The sequence below is a fragment of the Balaenoptera physalus genome, assembly GCF_965194825.1.
Source record: "Balaenoptera physalus genome assembly, chromosome: 11".
In the NCBI taxonomy this organism is placed as follows: Eukaryota; Metazoa; Chordata; class Mammalia; order Artiodactyla; family Balaenopteridae; genus Balaenoptera; species Balaenoptera physalus.
This window is the reverse complement of record NC_138896.1, coordinates 35,356,794-35,373,041: the sequence shown is the minus strand read 5'-3', so window position 1 is coordinate 35,373,041 and position 16,248 is coordinate 35,356,794. Positions and strand designations below refer to the sequence as shown.

The 16,248-nt window shown below is 54.4% G+C and overlaps 2 protein-coding genes and 1 long non-coding RNA gene across 15 annotated transcripts in view; 1 reads left to right on the top strand and 2 right to left on the bottom strand.

Moving 5' to 3' along the window:
- Positions 1-10,543, top strand: part of DAAM2 (dishevelled associated activator of morphogenesis 2) — a 111,160-nt gene extending 100,617 nt beyond the window's left edge. For 4 of the 5 annotated variants that reach the window (XM_082414111.1, XM_082414108.1, XM_082414109.1 and 1 more), the window contains 6 exons: positions 3,375-3,543; positions 3,721-3,828; positions 4,762-4,822; positions 5,973-6,104; positions 7,186-7,356; positions 7,584-10,543. In XM_082414111.1, coding sequence (XP_082270237.1) covers positions 3,375-3,543; positions 3,721-3,828; positions 4,762-4,822; positions 5,973-6,104; positions 7,186-7,356; positions 7,584-7,805 — 863 coding nt within the window. In that variant the 3' untranslated portion in view covers positions 7,806-10,543. The remainder of the gene's footprint in view (positions 1-3,374; positions 3,544-3,720; positions 3,829-4,761; positions 4,823-5,972; positions 6,105-7,185; positions 7,357-7,583) is intronic. The other variant, XR_014251071.1, reaches the window with a different exon arrangement.
- Positions 1,854-7,177, bottom strand: LOC309638329. 3 transcript variants are annotated; one of them, XR_014251073.1, is made up of 5 exons: positions 6,338-7,177; positions 5,805-5,975; positions 4,476-4,562; positions 4,203-4,380; positions 1,854-3,319 (listed from the first exon to the last, which is right to left on the bottom strand). It is a non-coding gene; the product is annotated as an uncharacterized lncRNA (long non-coding RNA). The 3 variants fall into 3 exon arrangements; XR_014251074.1 differs by lacking the exon at positions 1,854-3,319 and adding an exon at positions 6,170-6,235 and having other exon boundaries at positions 3,835-4,380; XR_014251075.1 differs by lacking the exon at positions 1,854-3,319 and having other exon boundaries at positions 3,835-4,380.
- A 639-nt stretch (positions 10,544-11,182) lies between the features above and the next one.
- Positions 11,183-16,248, bottom strand: part of MOCS1 (molybdenum cofactor synthesis 1) — a 41,068-nt gene continuing 36,002 nt past the window's right edge. For 5 of the 7 annotated variants that reach the window (XM_082414116.1, XM_082414117.1, XM_082414119.1 and 2 more), the window contains 3 exons: positions 15,002-15,122; positions 14,463-14,510; positions 11,183-12,524 (listed from right to left, as the gene is read on the bottom strand). In XM_082414116.1, coding sequence (XP_082270242.1) covers positions 11,764-12,524; positions 14,463-14,510; positions 15,002-15,122 — 930 coding nt within the window. In that variant the 3' untranslated portion in view covers positions 11,183-11,763. Of the gene's footprint in view, positions 12,525-14,447; positions 14,511-15,001; positions 15,123-16,248 lie in introns of all 7 variants that reach the window. The other 2 variants (XM_082414121.1, XM_082414118.1) reach the window with 2 other exon arrangements.

Genomic DNA, 16,248 nt, shown 5'->3' with positions numbered 1-16,248 from the left:
CACAGGGAGCTGGGGGGAAAGGCAGGTGGTCAGGAGGGTGGGCAGCCGTGAGGGCCCCAGAGGGGAGAAGCAGGAGAGGCTGTGAGGCTGATCTGCGGTGAAAACAGGATCAGCAGATTGGAATGAGAGAGCCAGTGTCCAGGATGCCGGGCGGCCGGCTGGGGGCAGAGCAGAGCATGGGCCCCCTCTGCTGGACACCAAGCTGCCTGCACCCCCGGGAGGCCCAGGCCGGAGAATGGTCCTTCCTGGAGTTTGATGAGCTGCTTTGGGAGGATTCCCGGGGTAAGGTGGAGCGTGGCAGGGTTAGAGGCAGACGTTTTCTGTAATCTGGACGGACACACACACACACACACACACACACACGTACACATGTGCATGCACGCAACAAGGGGTCCGCAGGCTGTGTGATCATAGATAACGGGTCTGAGGGGGAAGGAAAGGGTTCAGCAGTGACTCTGCAGGTCTGAAGGCACCTCCTTCCCTGGTGATGGGTGAGTCCTTACTTTCACACAGCCTTCTTTGTCCTGCTGCTGACTGCCTTTGGGGCGTCAGGCACAGATAAAGGGGTTCAGCCCAAGGCATGTGTTCAACTATTTGTGTATCTTGGGTCAGTGGAGCAAATGTGAGCAATCGCCTGTCATTTGGATCTGTGGAACCAGAGCAGTTTAGCCACCAGGTGGATTTATTCTCAGATAATTTCCTGCTCCTAGGAGCTCACTCCTAAACTCTCCCTAAGAGGTCGTCAGTGTACGCTCAGGAAAGAGCTTCCCTTTAATATCGAGCTAAGCAGAGTGAGACGGGTTTGGGATGGCAGAGCCTGCTGAGGAAAGTAACAGTCGCTCTGCTATAGCCATGGCTACTGTTCTAGAATGGTCTGGAGGTCTCTTCTGTCCCAGACTTGGGAAGAGGTGGCTGAAGTGGTATTTGACAGAATCAGGTCAGGGGGCTTGACTGGGGGCAGAGAGGTGAGGATGGTGCAGGAGTTGGGGTCCACGCTTCTCCCTCCAGTTCTCCCAGGAAATATTCCTGGAAGAGCTAAGATGTGGCCTGTCCCAGCTGGTTGGTGAGCTGTTGACCCCTGTCCCCAGCATCCCTCCATCCCCAGGCAGGGCCTCTGGGTCAATTTGCCAAAAACCAATTCATCAAATCTGACAAATTTACCAATTCTTCTATGAATATATTCATGAACATATTCTTGAATATATTCTTATGAATATGTTCATTGCTGAATATGCCAAATTTACCGATGCTCATTATGAACACACGCACTGAGTGTAGTCAAGATGAATATGGCTTCACATGTAAACATTCTTATAAATATATTATTCTTAGGACTATATCTAAAATGTCTGCATTGCGTATGGGAGTTTTCCCATTTACACTGATTCCCTTTGAACTCTTGTCAGTTTCTGTTTTGCCAACATTTTAGCATTTTTAGGATTCCTCTGCAGATTTTTCAAATAGCAGCGTATCAACCTTAGAAAAACTATCCCAACCAATATGCGTTGCCGGAAACTCTGAAGTAGTTTACTTCAAAACAAAACAAACAAAAAAAACTTGTTATTGAAATATGCACATAGAAAAGTACACAAATCCTAAGAGTCCTAATTGATGAATCATCCAAAAGTGAATGCACCTGTGTGATAGCACGCAGGTCAAGAAATGGAATGTTTCCAGTCCCCCAGAGCCCTTCTTCATGTCCCCCTCTCAAACATTACTTCCTCCAAATCCTCTGAAGGTTTGTCTATCTTGAACTCTCTATAAATGGAATAACATAGTACAAATAATTTTATGCTGGTCTTTTGTTCAGCATTATGTTGTAAGTTATCCCTATTATTACAGGGAGCAGTAGATTATTTATTTTCAGTGCTGCGTTTTATTCCATTTTATGAATATACCATAATTTACTTAAGCAATCTAGATGGAATTTTTTAAAAACACAAACTAGAAACCATTCAATTATTCATCAAGAGTATTGCCACTGTTAGGTCACAGAATAGGCAGATGTTTGAGTTTAGAAGCCACTGACCAACCTTACCTCTTACTCATTTTTGTACAGCTTTTTTTTAAGTTACTTTAACTGCTTTTGAAGAGTTTTGCAAACTTTTAGTCAAATGGTTCACATTTAATCTTCATAGCAACATCTTAAGGAATGTTCAATTTGGCAGAAGCCAAAGATCATAATACAATGGTTTGATCTTCTCACCACCACATTTAGTAATCCAAAATCATATTCTATAAGTAAGTGGCAGCCAAATTTTCAGTGTAGGATTGTATCCTAATTCTGCACATCCACCATTAAACACAGAATAACTGAGGAAGGGCCAGAGCACGCACATCAGAATGAAATACTGAAGTTTTGGTTACTGTTAGCCTTAGTTTGTATTTCCAAGAAAGGTATCATTTAAGGAATTGGAGGGAAATTTTTAAATGCCTAAAGGTTGGAAAATTCTTTTAAATGATATTCAGTAGGCTGTCTAGTAACCTATTTAATCAAATCTAAGACACCATCAACTGCAAAGCACACCATTATCTTGTAAAACAAAAATATGAAAATATTGCAATTGATGTTATAATTTGACATGGATTTTTTTCTTTCCAAAAAAATCAACAAAATTCAGCACTTCAAAAGAGGCAGAAACAGTCCCATAGTATGTAAAATGCTGAAATTAAAAATTTTAATCACTAGGTTTAGAAAAGTAAAAGTATTATATATATTTTTTTTTATAAATTTATTTTATTTATTTATTTTTGGCTGCGTGGGTCTTCGTTGCTGTGTGTGGGCTTTCTCTAGTTGCGGCGAGCGAGGGCTTCTCACTGCAGTGGCTTCTCTTGTTGCGGAACATGGGCTCTAGGCACATAGGCTCCAGTAGTTGCGGCACACAGGCTCAGTAGGTGTGGCTCGCGGGCTCTAGAGCGCAGGCTCAGTCGTTGCGGTGCATGGGCTTAGCTGCTCTGCAGCATGTGGGATCTTCCCGGACCAGGGCTTGAACCCGTGTCCCCTGTATTGGCAGGCGGATTCTTAACCACTGAGCCACCAGGGAAGCCCAAAGTATTATATTCTTGCATATATCCACAGAAAGAAAATGTTAAGAGTCTTTAACTATATGCAAGGAAAGATACATTCTCCAATATAGTCTTCGGAAGAGTTGGCACACTTTGAGAAAGGGTTATTTGGTGAATTGGCTTTTTGCGAGTTTGCTTCCCCTGGAGGCGGGCAGATGTGGAGAAGATCGTCTGCTGGGCTGTGGGCATAGCCTCTGCCCCTCTGAAGCTGACACTTAACGGCGCCTTTTCTGGACTTTGTGGTGGCATCATCCTAGTGTTCAAGGGCCTGGTGTATGTGGGGCTCTCACCTGTCTCTCCTCCCCCAGCCATCCTGCTGGCTTCCCGGGAGCTGATCCGCAGCAAGCGTCTAGCGCAGATGCTAGAGGTCGTCCTGGCCATCGGCAACTTCATGAACAAAGGGCAGCGTGGGAGCGCCTACGGGTTCCGGGTGGCCAGCCTCAACAAGATTGCCGACACCAAGTCCAGCATCGACAGGTGGGGACCTGCCGGCTTCTGGAGCCCCCGTCTCGCCCCACCCTGGCCTCTCCCCTCCTCCCCGTTACCCTCCCAAAATATGTCACAACTTTCCCCTAACACCTCACCCTAGTTTCCGCCGGACCCTCGTTCCCAATGCCCTTGGCCCCGTAGCCCTGACCCGACTTTCACCCACAGAAACATCTCTCTGCTACATTATCTGATCATGATCCTGGAGAAGCATTTCCCTGACATCCTGAACATGCCCTCCGAGCTGCAGCATCTTCCAGAAGCCGCCAAAGTCAAGTAAGGGGTCCTCTTGAGGCCTCCTTCTCCCTGTGATCCCGCACTCTCTCATCGTAACTTCCTCCTTCGGGGCTACCCTGAGCTGCCTCAGAATGAACAGCATCTGAGGGTTTGCTCTGGGAGAACCCAACAAAAGACAGTCTTTGCTCTCAAATCCTCATCTCAGAGATGCTCTCAGGAAACAAAGTGGGGAGTGGGGAATTGCGACGGGGATAGGGGGAATGCCGGCAATGGGGTTGTTATTAAGCCACTTACCACTGCAGGCAATCAGAGCTTAATCCTGCCTGCAGGGTGTGGGAGACAGTGTAGGATACTCACTCCATCATCCCCACAAGGGGTAAGATGGGCATCATCTACCATCTCCTGTCACTCACTGGCTGGGGGCGGGCAGTAACGCTCTGGCCCGCAGAAAAAGTGCTCAGTGGTTGGAAGTCAGGGCTGTCCACTACAACGGATGGTCCAAGGAGATGGCGGGGGTGGGGTGGCGGGCTCCAGGGGCATCTGCTACAGGCGAGACGTCAGACCTGAACGTATACAGGCTGATAGAAGCATCTCCAATAGAAGCAGAAACGCAGAGGTAAAATAGCTAATACACATCAAAGGCATACTGCTTGCAAGATACCATGTTAAGAGCTGATGAGCATTACCTGATGGTAATAAAAATAAATCCAAGCCAGAGGCCGTGTGTTGGAAACCTTCCAATATGCAGCATGATATTTCCGATCTGGAAGGATCTATAGGACATTAGTTTCACCCGTTATTTTATAGAAGCACAGACAGAGCACAGAGGGGAGGTGATTTGCCAGGGCAACATGTTAATAGCCAAAGCAGGGCTGGAACCCGGGTGCACTGACTCCCAAAGCCATTGGGGTTTGCTCTGTCCTGTACTAACCCCAGCTCCTCTCCCTCCCTCTGTGTCCCCCGCCCCCATAGCTTGGCAGAGCTGGAGAAGGAGGTGGGCAACCTCAGGAGGGGCCTCAGAGCAGTCGAGGTGGTGAGTACATCATCTATGCCTGCCTGGGTTTGAGGGGATGCTGCCTGTCACTGGGCCAGAGGGTGGACCCCCCCCCCACCCCGATGCAGACCCTGTCTGATGCATCTCTGTGACCCAAAGCTCCTGGCTGGGGTGACAGAACAGCTAGCACAGCAGGTACAGCCTGTAGCATAGAGTGAGTGCTCAGGAAAGGATAACTGAATTACCCAAGGCTTAAATTTAGACTCCTGAAGAGGGGACATCCATGTGAGACTGTAGCCTATCACTGTACAGTGGAGTGGAGTGAATGAGAAATCTGCTGCATGTTTAAGGTTGATTCAAATCGATGGGACAGAGGATCCGCATGCCTTGGAAGCTGACTTAGGGCAGGTAACACCTAGTGTGACACTGGGGACCACTGTCCCCAGAAGTTCTTTCCTTATGTCTCTTCACCTCCTCCCTGGGCCAGTAGAGGACCCAGGGGCTATACTTTTTTTTTTGCTGGAGACCCAGATCTCTACTATTCCTGATCTAAGGGCTTCTCAGATGATACTCTCTCTAGCCCAGTGTGGAGGTGGCCCACTCCTTTGTTCCCATCTAGGAACTAGAGAGCCTTCTCATCTCCATTGGGCGTGTGTGGGGAGGCGGCTAAGGGGATAATGGGCTTCGAGAAAGAAGTATGAGAAGGAGCCTTTTGTTGCCATTATGGCGGTGGGGGGATGAGGCAGGGGGCTGCTTTCTAATTTATAGCCCTTTAAAGTGCTACCCAAAATGTGGTCCGTGGTCCATGGACCAGCAGCATCACATCAACTGGGAGATTTGGAAATGCATCTCACGCTTTAATCGGCACACAAATCACCCAAAGGTCTTGTTAAAATGCAGATTCTAATTCTGAGTGGGGCCTGAGAGGCTGTTTCTTAAAATTTCACGCTGCTGGTCCCAGAACACTCTTTGGGTAGCAGGATCTAGAGAAAGAAATATGGCAGGGGGGACTGGGTGATACCTCACAATCTTTGCCACCCTTAGAATTTGAGACTCAGGGTGTTCCCTCTTCCAAAGGAAGGCTCAGTGTCCTGCGATTGGCAAGGAGGGTGGAGGATGTGGTGAGTCCCAGCATCCCCAACTCTTGTCCTGGCACTGGTCCGACCAGCACTTGGCTCTCCCTCCTCAGGAGCTGGAATATCAGAAACGCCAGGTGTGGGATCCGAATGACAAGTTTGTCCCGGTCATGAGCGACTTCATCACGGTCTCCAGCTTCAGCTTCTCAGAGCTGGAGGACCAGCTCAACGAAGCCAGGGCCAAGGTAAGGGCGCTCCAAGCCCCCAGGCTGACCCCGCCCCCACCCCTCTCTGTCTTCACCAGTCCTACCACAGGTGGCCCAGAAGGGACACACCCAGAGGCACAGAGCTTTGAGGAGAAACGGTTTCCTCACTCCTACAAGAAAAGCGACAGCAACGCTGTTACAAAGTTCGCAGTCCATTGACCAGATGTCAGGTGCCCCATTAAGTGTTTTCCATCCTCTGTCTCACCACCTACCTTCTGGGCTTGTTGAAAGGCTATTATCCCATTCCACAGATACGTGCACTGAGATCCACAGACGTTAACTTGCCCAAGGTTGCCCAGCTGTGATAGACAGAGCTGGGTTAGAAGCCTGACTCCGGAGCCTAGCTTTGCTCTCGGTTGCTCTGCCTCTTCCTGCTTCGCACTCTGACACACCTCTGGACCCCCAACTGTGGGAGTCTTATTGAGATGTGGGTCCTCATTCAGGAGGTCGGGGGTGGAGCCTGAGATTCAGCCTTTCCAACCAGCTCCCGGGAAACACCCCTGCCGCTGGTCCAGGGAGCACACTTAGAGTAGTGAGGGCTTTCTTAAAGGGTTTTCAGCGGGTTGAATTAGAGATGGTAGCTGTCAGTAATAGTGCCAGGCATGTAGCTAGCACTCTGCATCACTAACTCATTTAACACCTCCCAACACTATAAAGTAGGTCCTATTATTATCCCCATTTTACAGATGAAGAAACCGAGGCACAGAGGGGTTAAATAACTAGCCCGATAACTAGATGATCTGACATCCTTTTGGTCCTGACCTTAGGAAGTGCTTCCCAAGGTCTTCAGCTCCTGGTCCTGTACCTACATCCTAACAGACCCAGAGGTCACTCTGGGCAGCCTCTGTCAGCCAGCCTGCGTCTCCCACCTCCCCAGGTGTCAGCCTCAAGCCTTTCTTCAGCCTTGTCCTTACCCTGATGACAGTGTGTGGGGGGAGGGCGTCTCCCCTCTCTAGCCCTGCCCCCCGAGCCCCCCCACCTGGATGAGCTCTGCTCTGGCTGGAACTCAACTGCCCCCCAGGCTCGGGGGTGACTCTCCACCGACCCTTCTCTTCGACAGTTCTCCAAGGCCCTGATGCACTTTGGGGAGCAGGACAGCAAGATGCAGCCGGATGAATTCTTCGGCATCTTCGACACCTTCCTGCAGGCCTTCTCGGAGGCCCGGCAGGACCTGGAGGCCATGCGGAGGAGGAAGGAGGAGGAGGAGCGGCGGGCGCGCATGGAGGCCATGGTGAGGGTGCTGCCGGGCCGGGGCCGGGGCCTGAGCAAGGTTGAGGGAGGGGAGAGCGCAGTGGGCGGCGGAGGCTCAGGGTGACCTAGCAAGGAGGGAAGTGGGGCCAGTTGGTAGACCCAGCTCAGGCCAGGCATCCACCCGCGAAGGAAGGCAGGTGTCTGTGACCTGGACCGTGGTGGATGTGCTGGGCCGCGGCCTCTCACCCGCCCCCCTCGCCCCTCCAGCTGAAGGAGCAGCGCGAGCGGGAGCGGTGGCAGCGCCAGCGGAAGGTGCACGCGGGCAGCGCGCTGGAGGAGGGCGGCGAGTTTGATGACCTGGTGTCAGCCCTGCGCTCGGGCGAAGTTTTCGACAAGGACTTGTGCAAACTCAAACGCAGCCGCAAGCGATCAGGGAGCCAGGCCCTGGAAGCCACCCGGGAGCGGGCCATAAACAGGCTAAATTATTGACCTGGGGACTGGCCGCAGTGGGAGGCCGGGAGACAGGGACGGGCCCAGGGCGGCGGAGTGGAGGAGGCCGTGCTAGTGATACTTAACACAATTCGGTGCTGGATTTAGAGCCCTGGGCTGGGTCCTGGGAGCGGGGCTGTGTGGCAGGACCCGGTGTCTCCCCACCTGAAGGGGCTCCCCTCATCTCCTCTTCCCATTATTCTTTCTGCACCCTGGCCCCAGGGGTCACTCTCTGAGGTGGACTTGGACATCCCTGGTCAGCCCTGGCTGAAGGGGCCCTACTCCCTAACCCCCAGCATGGACACCCAAATGTTGGCACAGAGCTGTTCCATATCTAGCCTGGAGAGAGGTCCACAGACCTTGTCCAGATTTCACGTGCCGTGGGGAGTAACGGGCGGGGGCACCCAGGCTCCCATCTCTCAAGAGTAGGCTTAAGGGAATGTTGATCTGGGGCGAAGTTTCCTATTGAAAGGAAGAGGCGTGACATATGCTAGCTAGATGTGTTCCAGGAAAAAAAAAAAAAAAAAGATGCTGGGAGGATGATGCAGGGACCAAGTCATCAGGACAGGGTGACAGTGCCCGTTTCCTACATCACGAGCCCTCTGGCCCCTCTCTTGCATGTCTTAAGTCTCTCTCCCTTCCCTCCTGCCATCTCCATCCTATACTAACCCAGAATCCCGGAAAACTCACCTTTGGGTTCCCACGACTAGGGCTCACTATCAGGTACTTGATGGATCTGCTAAGGGAAGGGGTTCAAGAAAGAAGACCCCATTCATCACCACACCTCATACGCTGGGCACAGGGACCCTGGACTGAAACTCTCCTTCCCCACCCCCACCCTGTACAACCTGACCATTGTCTTGAAGCGAGACAGTGACCTCACACGTTGGCTCGGGGTTCCAGGGGGCAGCACCTGAATGGCCAGCTCCACCCAGAGCACCTGGGTTACCACTGAACATTACTCGGACCCCGTACTCCTCTGACATCTGCCGCCAAGCAGTAGGCACAGTGACCTCCTGCTCCGTCCAGCCTGTAGGAGACGCTTCCAACTGCGTTCGTCTGGCTGAGGCTGGCCCTGGGGCACCGGTTCCGAGGGCTCCAAGGGCAAGAGCTGCCCTCTGCAGTTACATGCCACCTCTAAGGGAGTAAGGGGACCTCCTCAGGGGCATTCAGATGGGGGGGCAGGCAGAGCAGGCAGGGGTGGAAAGCTGAGGGGGTCCTACCCCCCAGCTCTGGGACCTGACTTGGTTCAGCCGACTTCCATTCTGGTTCTCCTGTCCGTTCTCACCTTCATTCTGTCCACCAAGAGCTGTCCTTGTGGGGCAGGATGATGGCTGGTATCTACACAAATTTTCTAAAAGGACAGAGGTGAGCTGAACTCCATCAAGGCTCATTTTTAATACATTTCCAACCCCCCAGAGTTAACCCCTCATCCTCTGTATCTGTGAGACCTGCCTGACCCTCCCTGCAACCCCACATCAACAGGCTCCCTGCCCTTCTATCCTCCTGCCCTTCCCTTTTGTTTCCTCACCTTCTGACCTCCTCCTCCAGCTCAGGGTTATTGCCAGTGGACAGACTGGTGGGCTGGGCCCACTCTTCAGCTGCCTATCTTTTCTGGGGGTGGGACCATAGTAGCTGCAGGGGAAGAAACACAGGGTTGCTGAGCCCAACATAGGGGGAGGGATTGAGCAAGTGTAAGCCTGGTCGGGGCCAGTGTGAAGCAGCCATCCTGGAGTCCAGGTGAGGGTAAGGTGCAGGCTTACCAGGAAGAGTGGCCGCAGAGCTGTGTGATACCCACAAGCCCCCGCTGGAAGAAGCCGGCGTTGGGACAATGGGAAGGTTGTGGTGGGACCTCGCAGGGTCCTCCCCCAGACTGGCCAGGCTGAGGTCCACCTCACCCACTGGGACCGGGAATAGGGAGGGCTCCACGTCTAGCCAACAGGCCTGCCCAAACCCCGGCATTCCCACCCACCGTGGAAGACTGGATACGCACCAGGGAAGAAGGAATATGGAAGACGTTCGAGACACGTTGGAGCCACAGAAAAGCACAGTTCGGTTTAACTGTTTACAGAGGACACGTATATTGATTGTTCCAGGGCTCAGGCTTCTCACCTCTAAAGATTTTGCTTTCTCTATTTATTATTTTTCTAGATCTGGCCAGTGGCTCTGACACCAGACGCCACTGTAGCCAGATCGCCAACAGTGCCTTGGACCACAGACCATCACGGCTGACTCAGCAAGAAGTGCTGGTGCCTAGGAGACGGCTGAGTTGGTCCTTGATACGCTAAACGTTTACGCCTGTTGTATTTGTTCCTTGGTCGTTCCCAGGTGCCCTTCCTGCCACCTTTGGGTTAATTTCTCCAGCTAATTTTGTGTACAATGTAAAATTCAGTTAATCGGATGCAACCTGTCCCCTTCTCAGCAGCAACACCCGCTCCCCCCCCCCGTGAGGGAAGGGAGGCGTGTTTAGGGCGGCGGGAGGAGAAAATTCTCCGGGTGGATGGGGAAGGGTCTGGTCCAGGCTCTTCCCCACCCCCATCCCCTTTCCACCCGCTGGGGGAGCCGTGACCATCCCCCCCCACCTCTGCCACCTCCACGCCAAGGCTGTTCTCACCAGCTGTTTCAGACGACAAATGAGGCTAATGTACAAAATCTGCAGTGTCCTTTTCGCCTGCACCTTTTTTATAAGAATATATTGTAATACTAAAAAATATTAAATCCGTGCCACCCCTACCTAACCTGCCTCGAAACTTGTGCCTTCTTCCCACGCGGGGACGTGAGGCGTGCTGGGGAGCGGCATAGCCCACGGTGTGCTGGAAGCAGATCCTACCAGCTCTGCGAGCCCCGACTGTTACATCCTCAGGAATTCCGCAAGCCAGTTCACGTCGTACGGTAGCTTGAAATCGGCCAAGGTGGGAGGACTTAGACCATGGAAATTGGCCTTTTTTTCTTTTCCAAGAGCTAGTTGTTAAACATTTGCCAGCACACCTGGGTGCAGGGCAGAGAAAAGACAGGCAGGGGGCCGGGGGAGTGGGGGGACTGAGGCTAGAACTAGAGACACCTACCCACATTGAGAGGACCCAGCAAGCACGTCCAGCGTTTGGGGATGTGAAAACCAGGAGCCTCTAATTGCACCCCCTGACCTCTACCAGCCGGCGACGGGATGAGCTTCGGACACCCCTACCTGGCAGTGCTGCGTCTCAGGGCCTCCCACTCCACTCCTACCTTCTCCCCCAGGGAAGGCGGGGGCGCACAGAGAACACGCCCCTTTGCTTTTCCAGCGTCTCTCCTGCTCCTCTTCCCCCAGGGGGCGTCGGGTTGAGGGGTGGGCCTGCCATCACAGCGGCTCGGTGCCCTCCGCACAGACACAGTCCTCATTCTTGCATCCCCAAAATGGGCATCGTGGCTTTATTTTGTGCGCTGTGAGGGTGAAGGCGAGCTCCATCGCTCCTCCTCCCCTGGTGTGTCCCAGGACGAAGGGGTGCAGGTGGAAAGGCCGTGCGTGGGGCAGGTGTGGGAGGTGTGCTTGGTCAGGAGGCCTCAGGGCTGCGGCCCATGAGGCTCCTGCTTAGGAGCCCTTGTTCCCTCCCGGGGAAGGAAGGAGAAGAGAAAACCCAAGAGAGAAGGGGAGGTTATGGGCTCAACTGTCGGAGAGAGTCCACAAGTCACTCAATGTGATTTTGGGGTTATCTAGCCTTGCTCGCTGCGGCCAGCCCCCTCCCACGACCTTAGTGAGGGTCCAGGAAGGCTGACGGGCCTGCTGGTTTCCTCTTGGAAGAAAGGAAACCTCGCAGGTCAGTGTAGGTCATCGAGCAGTGGAGGGGTGGGCTGACCTGGGGTTCCTACCGGTTGAAGGTAACTGGTGATGGGGTGAAAGGAACTTGACATCTTTCCCTCGGCTGAAATCGCATCCCATCTCTTGACCTTGCTGGGCCAGGGGTGAGAGGGGGCAGGAGCTCTATGTCCGATGGAAGTCCCCCCGCTGACCCCCAGTCTTGCTGACGAGCTTGATCTCCGCCAACACGATGTCCCTGCTGACGGCCTTGCACATGTCATACAGGGTGAGGGCGGCCACGGCAGCGGAGGTCAGGGCCTCCATCTCCACCCCAGTGGGGCCCCGAGCCCGGCAAGACGCCCGGACCACCACAGCGTGGCGTGTGCTGTCCAGCTCCAGCTGCACCTGGACGTGGCTCAGGGCCACGTGGTGGCACAAGGGGATCAGCTGGCTGGTCAGCTTGGCCGCCTGGACGCCTGCCAGCTGGGCCACCACCAGGGCATCTCCCTTCTTTAGCTGGTTCTCCTGGACGAGCTTGTAGGCCACAGGCCCCAGGAGGACCACGGCCGAGGCCACGGCCACCCGCTCTGTGTCTGGCTTCCCACCCACGTCTACCATAGCCGCCTGTCCTTCCCTGTCCACGTGGGTCAGTTGGTCTGAGGTGGGCAGAGGTCCTGAGGGGGTGGCAGGAGCCCGGGGCTCTGGGCTAAGGCACTTTGGGTTGGCATCTGAGTCGAGGTGGGAACCGTAATGTCTCTGAGGGAGGCCAGACCCCAGCCACCGCTGGGCGAGGAGAGGGATCTGGGGGAGCCGGCCCCCTTTCCACAAAGTCACCATCTGGCTGGAGAAACTCACTCTGTGTCTCAGACCCTGAACATGGAGGGAGTCCCTGAAGGAGATGCTTGGAATGGCTGGTGGGGAATCTTGGCACATCAAAAATAACTCTGGAAGGAAGAAGGAAAGAGAAGAAAGACTCAGTCCAAAAGGTAGGTCTTTTTCCCACCTCCCTCCCCAAGCCTCTCCCCACCAAACCCCGAGTTCTCCCTTTCACGCTGGGGAAAGTGGAATGAGGGGCGAAAGGCACAGCGAGGAGAGAGAGACAAGAGACGATACACAGAGAGGGGGCCCCGGAATACGAGCGTGCAGCCCTCCTCACCAGGAGGTGCACAGGGCAAGGGGCCCGCAGGCTCTGCCTGCCCTGCAGTGGGGTCTGTGCGTGCTCCCACCTGGGCTCCCCTCCTCACAACTTTCCTGTTGCCCAAGTTCTCTTAAGAAACCCCTAAGGTCTGAAGACTGAAGCCTCGATCAGATAGATGACTGCTCTGTCCCTTCATTTTCTTCAAACGATAGCGAGGCCTCAGCCTGAGTTACCAATTAGTTACTCTCATCTTCACATCCTCCGGGAAGGGCTAACAGAAATCGTATAGTTTATGGACAACATACTAAGGTAAATATTTAATCTATTTAAACAACGTCTCAAGCAGATCAGAAGCATACACAAAGCGACAGGCTGACTTGAATGGTCCCAGGGGCCTCGGGGACCCTGTAGGCTCTTGTTACTCAAAGGGTGGTCCAGGGACCGGCGGCACCAGCACCATCTGAGGACTGTTAGAGATGCAGCCCAGACCTCCCGAATCCGAATCTGAAATAACAAGATCCCTAAGGGATTCATAGGCACGTGAAAGTCTAAGAGGCCCCGTTCTAGGCAACTCTGGGTTTTACAGAGATCAGACCACTTTAGTTACTCGATATCCTTGACAGTATTATTATTCCTTCTGAAGCAATGAGGCCTCCCAACTTCCAGCTTTCCATCATGCTCTGGCCCCCCTACCTTGTCAGTGTCAGAGGTACAGTTATCAAGGCATCCCCCACTCCTTGCCATCAAGGCGTGTCAGCACGGGTCAAGGCCCAACACAAGAGGATGAGGATGGCGGAGGTGAGGGCAGAAGAGAGGTGATACAGTTTTCTTCCCTATGGCATGCTGTGGCGAGCCGCCCTTCCTTCTCTGGGTGGCTGGTGTGGTTGCTGGGCTGTCTCTGGCCCACTCCGGCCCACACGCCTCAGGGCTCACTCTGCTCCAAGTGCTGGAGAAAAGAATCCCTTCCCCTGGTTGTTCTCACTGCTTTCTCTTGCTTAGGGCACAATTCAGGGGCCCAGATCTGGCTGTGGCCAAGGGGGCGAGGCCTCCCCTGCTCTAGCCTGGGCATGCGCCAGAGCGATAACAGCATCCCCAAAGCTCCGCCCGGACCAGCTAGTTCCCCAGGGTTAGAGACCACATATGGCTCAATAAAAAGGTGTTTCTGTTTGAAGCATCCTGTGCACATAAGAGACGCCCTGGGCACGTAAGTTCCCGGGAGTTAAGGAATTGGGCAGTTGAGATCCTGGCTCTGTCCTCCCTAGAAAGCTGAGTAGCACTCTTAGCTTGCTGCCTAAGCGCTGCCCACACAGAAGCATAACAACACAAGGACCAACAGGCACTAATGGTCCGGACACGCGCGTGGATTGACCCACAGGACGGAAGGGAAGGGACGCCTGTGACTGTATCCAAGCTGGGAGATTCTAAAGCTGAGGACAAGATCTCTGTCTTACCCAGAAGCTCCATTTTCAGGGGACAACTAACATAGAGATCATCAACCCAGAGGACCCCCCGACCCGATTTCTGGTGAGACAGAACGATGATTTCTGTGGCATGTGCAGTTAAGAGGGAGCCAGGGAAGGGAAGAAAAGCCGCAGTAAAGACTTGGAGGGGTAGGAAAAGGTGAAGGATGAGAACCTCAGGATGAAGTGCAGGATCAGGGTGGGGGGTGCCTACAGCAGGGGCCCCGCCCCACGGGATCCCCCTGTGACAAGGGTGAGTGGTTACGTACTGATGGGTCACCCACCGATGAGGATCATGGGCCGGTTCTTCATCTGGGAAATACTGAACATGCCTGGGGCGAGGGAAGGGTGGGGAGGGAGAGGAGAGCAGGGAAGTGGGAGAGAAAGAGGGCGGGGAAAAGAGTTCACTGAAACGGACGATGGACACAGCGGTATGACAGCCCCGTGGACACGCACTCACCTACCACACCCCGACAATAAACCCCCACCGTACACCGCAAGGTCGCCCATGATGGAGCCCGTAACAGTTTTTGGATGCCAGGACCCTGCCCTCCCTGTCAGGGATGAGAAAGGGGCAATGACACCCCTCTTTCTCCACCACCCAATGAAACAGCCCGAGAGAATGTGGGGTCCCCCGTCCTGTGCAGGCTCTGCTCTGCCAGCTTCCCCTGGGAAGGAGAAGTATCACCGCACCCCAAGTCTAGAGGTCCAGCAGGAGTGATGGAGAGCACGGACCACACTGAGTGCCACTGGCTCACTACAGACCTCCCTCCTGCTGACAGTGGCCCACTCACCACCCAGCCTGGCCTCCCCGCCCCCTTACCTGCGTGCTGCCGCTTCTTCCTGCCCACGGCAGCCCCGATGACGCTCAGCAGCTCCTCTTCAGAGGCCCCCGCCCGCAGGTGATCCCGTAGAGATACCTCTGAGTTCCCAAAGAGGCAGACCTGGAGAGACCACATTGCGGTGAGGCCAACATGCCCCCCTCATCCTGAGCCTTGGCCCCCATCCTTGGAGCCCCCCTGGGCTGGGCATGAGGGCCTCCCGTGGCTGGTCATACTCAAAGCAGGTCTTCCTGCAATGAGGGGCTGAAGGTGCTAGATGGAGGAGTCGGAGGGGCTGGAAGGGCAGGAGGCAAAAGCAGACACACCCCAAGGCCTGCATCTGACTTCCGGTCATGTTTCCTTCAGCACGTGGCGCGTACTTGAAAAAAAACCAATTAACTGCCAATGGCAGATATGGCACATCAAAATCTAGATCCACACCCTCTCCTGAGACATTCCATGGCAAGGCCTCTTCATTGCCATGAGGACGGACCCCGGTCAGTGGGAGCGGAGTCCTGGCAGCCCCTCCAGGCCTGGCACGTGCACCCACTTCCCCCCATCCTCCTCCAGTCCCTTTGCGCCCGGACCCTGCCCGCCTGCCCCGCTCTGCTCCGTGGTCCCTGACTGGGGACTGAACGGCAGAGGGCTGGTGGAGACGGCATCCTGCGGTCATTCAAACTTGACTCGAGGCTCCCCTGATTCTGGGAGAGGCTGGGAGCTCTGGGGGGCTCGGGGTGGATGGGGCAGTCCCAGAAAGTGGGACACCTACTTCCTCCCATGAAGCCCCACAAAGCACCTACCACGTGTCAGCTCTGTACAGGGTGCTGTGGGCATAGAAGCACGTTTGACAAGCAGAGACCATCAGAGAAGCTATGAACGCGATCTGAGCGGAAGATACACCCACTTCCCCGAGCTGGTCAGTCCCCCTTCCTCACTCTCCACCAGCCCCCAGGTTCCACTCTCTGCCCTTCTCTGCAACCGGAGCCCCCCCTCCTGCTGGCTTCCGCCTGGGTTTGGCTGATGGGAGGTCAGAGGGTGAGAGCAGAGGAAGGCCGGGCACTTCTCGGCAGCGGTGCTTCCGTGCACAATCACAGCCCCAGCCAGGCGGCCGCTCCAGCTCTCCTGGGAGCCCAGTGACGCCAACTCCGCCCCTGCCCCTTCCTCCCAGGGGTGGGACGGCAGTTTGCTGCTGCTCATCCAGTGCCCTTACAGGCCCCCTTAACCCTGCGCTATAAACAGCCTCTTCCTC